This window comes from Dendrobium catenatum, unplaced genomic scaffold (assembly GCF_001605985.2).
Source record: "Dendrobium catenatum unplaced genomic scaffold, ASM160598v2 fragScaff_scaffold_1417, whole genome shotgun sequence".
NCBI lineage: Eukaryota > Viridiplantae > Streptophyta > Magnoliopsida > Asparagales > Orchidaceae > Dendrobium > Dendrobium catenatum.
In genome coordinates, this window is record NW_021319879.1 from 253,093 (window position 1) to 262,512 (window position 9,420).

Sequence of the window (9,420 nt, forward strand, 5' to 3'; positions counted from 1 at the left end):
AAAGTTTTTTTGAAGCATTATCCATAAGTGGCAAAAAATCAGCAATTTTGAGCCTATTAAAGGACAAAGGGATGCCCAAATAAGCAATCTTAGAACTTATATTATGTATGCCGAGAGCTTGACAAATTTCTTCCAGATCAGAAAAGTTTCTAGGCAACAAAATAGAGCTTTTTTCTAAGTTGACATGCAGGCTAGAAGCTTCAGCAAAATCCCCAAGGATTTTTGATAAATTTATACAATTTTTCGTGGAAGCTTCTCCAAATATGAGAACATCATCCGTGTAGAGTAGGCGAGTGAGAGAAAACCCTTCAAAATTTATACCTTTGAAAATACCCGCATCAAGCAATGATGAAAAGGCATCCATAACTAAACAAAAGAGATAAGGACTAAGAGGGCAGCCTTGCCTGAGGCCGGTAGTGGTGGGAAAATAGCCCTCAAGAGCCCCATTTATAATCAAGGATAGATTAACATCTGAGATACAGGCTTTTATCCAGCTTACCACAATGGAAGGAAAACCTTTCTGCAAAAGTCTAGCAAGTAAAATTTCTCTAGAAACAGTGTCAAAATCTTTTCGAATATCCAATTTTGCAAAAAAAAAACTTAACATTTCCTTTTCTTCGAACCATAGAAAGGAGATCATTCGCAAGAATGATGTTGTCTGTAGAGACTCTAGCTACCCTTGATAAAACCAGTTTGATTGTCTTTAACAAGAGTTGGCATAATAGGCTTAATCCTATTAGCAATGACCTTTGCAATGATTTTATATGAAGTGTTGTATAAGGCAATAGGCCTGAAATCCGACAAATTCTCTGCATTTTTTTATTTTGGAATTAAAGTAAGAGCAGTAGCTTTAAGCCCACTAGGAAGATACCCTTTAATAAAGAATGATCTAACAGCTTTAACAACCAAAGGGCCAACATTATGCCAAGCCAATTTATAGAAATGAAAGTTAAAACCATCAGGCCCAGGAGAAGAAGTTGAGCACCCCTTAAATACCACCTTTCTAATCTCCTCTTCAGAAACAGCTTGAGTAATATAATTTTTATAAAAATCAGGGAAACAAACCCCAATAGGAAAAATGCTAACATCTAAAGTAGAGGGTGGAGGAGGGTTATGAATGGCTTGAAAGTGCTGAACAATAAAATTTAACTAGACGAAAGGATTACATGGATATAAATAGACAAGAAGCAATACAGAGGACAAATCCTAGAGCTACACGTGTAAGACAAAGTACAAGGCTTCTTGGAAACAGAAGAGCCGACGTGGATACATGGATTAACACAAAATAGATTCAGCTTAAAAAAGATAAATGGCTGCACCAACTAAAAATTCAACGTAAAAAACAACATAAGAAACATTATTACATCCACAGAAAGTAACAATTTATGAGCCATGCAAGGCCATTCTTATTATGAAAAGAATATATTAATTAAATCCAAGCTTCTATGACATGCTGCAACGCCTTGATGCGAGTTATATTGCAGCGAGTAAAGCCAGCTCTGAGAAGTAAGCTTCTCCATTCCTTCTCAGTTCTTTCTTTACCTCCATACGCCATCATCATGATATCAGAAGCAACTCTTGCATGATGAAGCTCATGATCCTTATCATCATCAATAATTATATCTACGATTATTAGCTTACCTGATTCTGGATTAATGGCTTCTTTGCATTTCTGAAGAATGTCCAGTGATTTTTCGTCACTCCAATCATGTAATATCCTCTGCCAACAAATCAGGAAAGCACTGATGGTGAGAATTTATATATACAGTTGGAAAACAAGACAAAACCAAAGTGGTTATGGATAACAATTAGATTTTTCTTTTTTTAAACGATCAAAAGAGGTCTGGACAAATTGTGATATGAATGCTTAGTTTTAATTATGCTTGTAAAAAAGAGTCCAGATATTCAATGCATAATTAACTCCTAAGAAACATAAAATTAATAAATAAATATTGCATGTGTATATAATGCATTAAAAGATATAAAATTTCTTGTATTTTATTTGCTTATAATTTTCCAATTTTTTTAATGGATAAATATTTTGCTTTAAGTGTTAATTTAGCTTCTTGATTTCCGTTTGGATCTAACTCAAAAATAATTTGATACCAATAGAATTGATCCTATATGACCCATTTACTAAATTTACACTAAGGGGTTGTTTGGTTGCAATTGCATTGTAAATTCATTTCAATTGCCCACCACCCGATACTACCACTCAACCACCTCCGACCGCTAGCCCCAGCCACCTGTTGCCATCCACCACCGCTGACCATCACCGTTTCCGACCACTGCCGTAACCTGCCCACCATCGGTCACCGACCACTATCATTTTTTACATTTTACATTACATTCATTTTATTATAAATCAAATAAAAAAAATAATTTCATACATTTCTTATACACTCACCAAACAACTCCAAAATAATTTTTTTTAAGTTGCATCTTTTTTTTTTAGACAACCAAATAGCCTTTAAATGAAAAATTCCTAAGTCATGATGAGTTATTGTCATCCTATCATAAATATATAAAGAATGAGTCAAATTTTTTAATAGATAAAAAATAAGTCTGAGGTGTCGATTCAAGTTCACAGGGTAGCTTCATGTTTGGGTCGAAAATGATCTGACACGAATATCGTCAATCATAATTGACTCATTTATTAAACGAGTTGAATATGAATTATAATGAAGCTTAATATGATTAGCATGCCGAAAACTATCGTTGATGTTGATCCAACCCAATTTTTTATTATTTGTAATTTACCACTAGAAGAACAGCATCTCCTTGCGGCACTTCGACAAACATGTCGCCTGCAACGAATTCGACTCCATCACTCCCCACCAATCCATCCACCACATGAGCAAGATCAAGAACCAAAATCCTAATCCCTGGAAACCGTCTTCTTATCACCCTCGCCACCGTCCCCATTCCCCCGCCAACATCAACCATCGTCCTCAACCCTTCAAAAACCTTCTCCGCTCCTTCCACCATTGCCGCCGCCGTAATCCTCGCACTCTCCGCCATTCCCTCATTAAACTTATGACTCAGCACCGGGTCCCTCGCCGCCTGTCCAAACACCGTCTCCCCAGTCACCATCTCGAACGCCGACCCTTCCCCTTCTCCCCCACTCACGCAGACATCCAGCGCGTGAAACGCTGCGAGGAAATCCTCGTCGAGGAAGATTGTGATGAAGGAGGCGAGGCTCTGCTTCGAGGTTGTGACGAGGAAGGCGGAGGATGAAGGGGTTAGCGAGAAGGAAGGGTGTTCATCGTTGGTGATGTTGATGAGGCGGATGTGGGAGAGGTAGCGGAGAAGGCGAAGGAGAATGGTGGGGCGGAGGCAGGGGGTGGGCAGGGAGGCGGCGAGGGAGGGGAGGGAGATGGCGCTGCCGTGGCGGTGGATGGCGTCGAAGATTTGGAGTCTTATTGCGCATTTCAGGACGAGTGAGTCCGTGATGGACAATATTTGGTTCCAGACTAGAGCTTGCCCGTCGAGTTCTTCTTCCGGGCAGGTTTTATTGCTTAATTCTGGCATTTTTCCTTTGATTTTTTTTTTCTTTTTCTGTGTTTGGTTTGGTAGGTCTATTGCTGCCTCTTTCTTATATAGATGAAAAACGGTCGGCCTGCCCGTTTCCATTTTACAATTTCCATTTTACAAAATATTTAAATCACTTTAAAATTAATATTAATTTATTTATTAATATTTGAATATTTACAAAAAGTAATTAGAAATTATTGGCTGAGCATAGCTACTAATTCTCTTGTGAATTATTCAATATTTTTTTAATTTTATTATGTGTTAGAATATTCATGATAATATTTTTGTTAATGACTGAACATTATACATCTACAGAAAATCACCTTTAAGGAACGGTATCTTCATGAAAAATTTTTTGAAGGGAAAAACTGCAAAGAGTAGACTAATTGAAATAATTTTGGTATTGTAAATTAAAATTTATAAAGAATATCCTTCATTATTTTCGGGTAGGAACCGAATCTGATCTTTCATCAACTCTCGACTCAAGTAGGGAAACGAGTCATAGAACCATACTCGAACCCGACCCGGTTCAAATTCAAGTTGACCCGACATGACCTGTTATCCCGGGCAAGAGTGAGCGAGTGCAGGGCCGGAAGCGTTTGAGTGAGGCCAGAAGGAGAGCAGGCGTGTTTGGTAGTTTGGGCGAGCGAGCAAGTGCGTCCTGTTGACGTGAGCTCAACGTTCAGCGAAGCTGTGAGGCGGGCGAGCATGAGTGCACAAAGAAGGACGTGCGACGGTTGGCGGGTTTATTTCAGGTTTTTGGGTTGACTCGAACCCTATTCGAATTTGCAATCTGGTCAGGATTTGAAAATCAAATCCAATCCGTTTTTCAGAAGGGTTGACCCGAAACCAAAATTTTTAAGTTCGGATTCTTCTGGTTGAGTTTTCGGATCGTGTCAAATATTAACACCCCTATTTCACTCATATATTATAGTTTTTTGAAAATTGTTATAAAAATGTTTAAGAATATATTTATTAATTTTTTATACTAACATTTTGATATAAGCTTTTTTCTTTTTAATTTCGTTTTTTTTGTTATTTAAGCAAACAAAGAAGAGTAACAATAAAAATGACCTTTTTTAACTCAAAATTAGACGCTTACGTGCCCCTATAGAAAAAAAAAACAATTAATTATTATTATTTTATTTTTGTTTTTTCTTTTAATTTTATTTTATTTAATTTTTTGAGAATTCACCCTGGCAGTTTAGCTGGGGCTGTATCTTCTGCCGTGCGCTTCGCATTTGGCGTACCACTTTGAGTAAATGCAGGACAGATTTTAAGCTATTCTTTTTTTATTTTATTTATTTATTATTATTATTATTATTATTTAGATTTTAGGCTATTCTTGTTTTTAGCTTTGTGCCCCATTAGGCTGTATTGAGCCTTAACATTGTTATTTACTTTTGGTTTCTTCTTTATTTTATTAAATTTGGTTATTTAAATATGTTAAAATATAACTATAGTTAAATCGTATGCGCTTTTATCTGTAATTCAACTTAGAATATATTTGGGACATCTTTCTTATTATTCTACTTTTCAGATCATAATTATTATTTATATTTAGTTATTATTTTCTGATTGCTTTAAGAAAATTTTATATCTCAAAAGCTATTTTTATAGTAATTTTTTTAAAAATTATATTCTCCATAATGGCTTTACAATTATATTTATAAAAAGTTGTAGTTGTCTCAAACAAACACTTAGGCTTCCTTTGGGATGACTTTTTTATTATTTCTTATGAAAGAGTTTTAGTACCAAAATTTTAACAATAAAAAAGTCCAAACGAAGCCTTCATTGAAGTATTATATGCATTAAAGCTTTTCTATTTTTTTTTAAAGCTCATGTTTCAGCCAATCTCAAAAATGCATCTTCCAAAATAGCATTTTAAAGGCAAAAGTTTAAAATAGTGCTAAAAAAATGTTTGCACAAGAAAGTTTACACATGCAAAAGAAATTAAAAAAAAAAAAAAAAAAATTGAAACTACCCAACTCTTAAAAGCAAACATAAACTATAAAAAGATACCAATATAAGTTATGGCAGGTTAATCTTCTCCTATGATCATGATCCGCCTAACAAAAATGCGTTGTCTTTTTTTTTTTTTTTTTTTGAAAAGTGCAAATATGCATTTAAAGGAAACAAAGACTAATTATAATTGATAAAAGGGTAACATTCCTCCTTGATTAAATCTAGCAAAGAGGACGGAATGCTACCAAAAGATAAACTATCAAAAGTAAAACTACCATCTAATGTCAAAGTAGCACAAAAATCAGCTACTCTATTACATTCCCTATTAATACGATGAAAAATGATTTTATTGAAATCATTAAGGAAGAAAAGCTCCTTGATCGACCAATTCTCCAACTGCCAATCTAGCTTCCTCAAAGAATGTTGAATGAATGTAATCACATTGATATTATCACTCTCAATGATAAGTCCTTTGCTCTCAAACATCCAACTTTGGATGAACCCCCATATCGCTATAATTGCCTCCATTTCAAGTTGAGCAACATTCCAATGTACTTCTATTCTTCCCAAAAGCAAGAAGAAGTCCACCTTTGCAATCTTTGAAAATCCCTCCAATACCAGCTTGATTAGAGGATAACAATGACGCATCCACGTTAATCTTGATCCAATCTAGCAGTGGAGGGAACCAAAATCTATGGGACTCCCAAGGGAGATTAGCACCCCAGCTATCTATATATGGATTAAATTTCAATGTGGCTAGAGAATAACATTTGCCGCCATCAAGGAACTAGACATAGCAACCTTCCCATGCTTTACTAGATTTTGGTTCTTGCATGACAGAAATACTACTGCACAATAAATTCTCACCATGCCAGAACTTCGGTTCGATCTTTTCCTTAGTTCCTCTAAACATTCATCCAGAGATTGAAACATATGAACAGAAAAAACCCCATTCTGTAATTGTAGAAAAAACCTCAATAAAATATTTGCAATGGACCACAATGTGTTCATAATTCTCAACCTCATGACATCCTCTAGCACAAGAGTCATCCACAGCAAGCCGTCAAAATTTGAGAAAATGATTAGTAGGAATAGTAAACTTACTGAGGCGCCACCAAAAAAGTTCCATTTTGCTGTTGAGCTTTAGATTCTTCAACCAAATACAAAAGCCACCATCATCTTCCTTACATCTACCTTTCAGCACATAATCATACGCCAACGCAGAAATAGATCTACCAGAGTATTTGCTCACGGTCTCCATCTGATCCTTCTTCACAATGTTATTAATATGTGTTTGTATGATTAAAAAAATCAGTTCTTCATGAAAGAACATCTTTAACTTCGTATCATCCCAAGTTCCATCTTCGGAAATGAGCTGTTGAACCATCTTGTCCTCCAAAGCTCCACAATCAGCAAAAGTCAGCCAAGCATTAAGACTCTTATCCAACAGCCAAATGTCACTTAATACATTAATTTTGTCACCTCTACCCACCTTCCATTTAACAATATTTTTAAGATGCTTCCCTCCATCTTTCATGATTTGCCAGACACTAGATTAACTCTTTTTGCAAATTCCATTCATGACATCATCACCATATTTAGTAATGATAGTTCTGTGAAGCAAAGAATCCGAATTCTAGATACAATTCCAAGCCAGCCTCGCCCTTAGCATTCCGCTTCTAATTACAGAAGATTGCAGTCCCAACCCACCTTCACATCTTGGTTTACAAATCTCATCCCATGCAACATAGTGCAATCCTTTCCTCCCATCCAGTTTGTACCAAATAAATCTCCTGTACATTATCTCCAGCTCATACAGAACTTTCTTAGGCACTAGAGATTGTGTAAGTGCAAAATTCGACATAGATAGTAATGAAGTCTTTAAGAGAGTAATTCTACCTCCCAAAGATAAAGATTTCTTACCCCACACATTCAATTTATCCATCACATGACTCAAAAGATCATGAAAATCATCCACACCCAATCTCCTTAAAGAGATATTAATGCCCAAGTACTTCCACTCCTTCACAATCTTGAATCCGATAATTCTAGCCACCTTCTTCTTTTGAGATCTTTTAACTGCTTTACCAAATAAAATTTGGGACTTGTTGATGTTAACCCTTTGACCCGTCCACCTACAAAACTCCTCAACAATTTTCTTTAATAATCTTGCCAAAGTAGTCGTTGCTTGTGAAAATACAAGCACATCATCTGCATAAAGAAGGTGTGTAATCTTTGGTCCTCTAGGAGATATATGAATACCCAGCTCTTGTCCCCTTTGCTCCAAACAAAAATGTGTAGTCTAAAACAACTTTTTAAAGGCAAAAGTTTGATATAGCGATGAAAAAGCTAACATCCAAGCATATTATTTTTATTAACTATTTTTCATACCACGAAAGCAATCAAAAAGCTATTCCAAACAAAGTCTAAATTGGAATTCAAAATTAAAACCAATGATTTAGAAGCTTATAATTTAATGTAAAAATTTTGGAAATTTTATTTGTGTCACACCCTGGGTCTGGAAGGCAGTACTCCTTATTAATACAGAATGTACCAAAGGTGTATTAACACAGAAAAAAATGCTAGGTATCATCTTACCTTAATATAAGTAATTAATCATTCATTATTTTCATCTCATGATATATATAATTTTATCAAACATTAAAAATCTTGTACCACTCTATGAACCCCTCGGCCTGGATAGCAATATCAAATAAGATTTTATTGACATATAAGTGTAAAATGACTATACATTTACAAGTAAGTTCGAATATATACTATATAAGTCAACATGATATTTATAAATTGTATAACAAATAGGATTTATAGTAGGAGCATCATTTATTGCATTTAATAGAGTCGATATGGATGAATTAAATTCTTTACAACAAGAATCACATTAATTGAATAGGGCCATATTCAGTTATAAATTAAGGTGATATTATAAACAAAATCTATGATAGTTGCATAAATAATGAATAATTATTAAAAGTAGGAAGATATTCTAATATTTAGGAATCTTATATAAGTAACAAAAAGAATGTGATGCCCCAAAATCTTATTTGGAAGAATTATTCTTTTTTCTTTTAATAAATTAACCAAAGCTATCTATTTTTTTATCAATATAAATATCAGCAAAAGTAAATCTATAGATCAAAGCATCAATATATACATTTATATTCATTTTTCAAAAAATATTATACTACTCAGGATCTATACAATCATATTGCAACTACTCTGTATTGAGTATAAAAGAATAGCTAAATTAATAAGAACCTGAATTTGAAGTATCATACTCAATGTCATACCCTTGTTCAGTTGCCTTGACATGAAATAATTTAACCACATATAATGAGCTCAAGAGCCCAACAAGTAACCAAATCTATAACTAAACTCAAAACATGACAAATGAGCAATATGCATGTTAATAGTTGAATCATAGTAATAACATTACTATGATCATGAATTAATACATAAAAAGTAGAATACACATGCAATAACAATAAAGTCTATAACTAATAAAATGATACAGCACATAAGCCAGTAAAATAGTTGTTGGCCTCATTATTCGAGGTCAATTTTCCTGGAATCGACTCTAGTACCTAGGTTTTCGTAGCCTAGTGTAGATGTCGCACCCATAGGATTTCCCTTAGGTGGACGCCTAATGACGTAGCATCGACTCGAACCTATCACTCAATTCGAATCAAAATCATTTCAATCCAATTTCAATTCAACTCCAAAACGAACTCAAATCAAGCTCAATTTATGATTCGTTGATGTCGATCGACTCAATCTAATTTATTTTCGATCAAATTGATGCATCATTAAGCTCAAAATTAACTCACCAATCAAATCAAAATCAAATCAAATTAACTCAAATTGAATTCGATTTCAATGGCTCCGATTAACCCGTTTTGACTC

The 9,420-nt window shown here is 34.5% G+C and overlaps 1 protein-coding gene across 1 annotated transcript; it reads right to left on the bottom strand.

Annotated features, from left to right (window-relative positions):
• Nucleotides 1–1,118: 1,118 nt before the first annotated feature.
• Nucleotides 1,119–3,575, bottom strand: LOC110106749 ((RS)-norcoclaurine 6-O-methyltransferase). The gene is made up of 2 exons (XM_020836731.2): nucleotides 2,761–3,575; nucleotides 1,119–1,720 (listed from the first exon to the last, which is right to left on the bottom strand). The coding sequence occupies exons 1-2, from the start codon at nucleotides 3,529–3,531 to the stop codon at nucleotides 1,430–1,432; spliced, it is 1,062 nt and encodes a 353-aa protein (XP_020692390.1). The 5' UTR covers nucleotides 3,532–3,575; the 3' UTR covers nucleotides 1,119–1,429.
• Nucleotides 3,576–9,420: the final 5,845 nt, after the last annotated feature.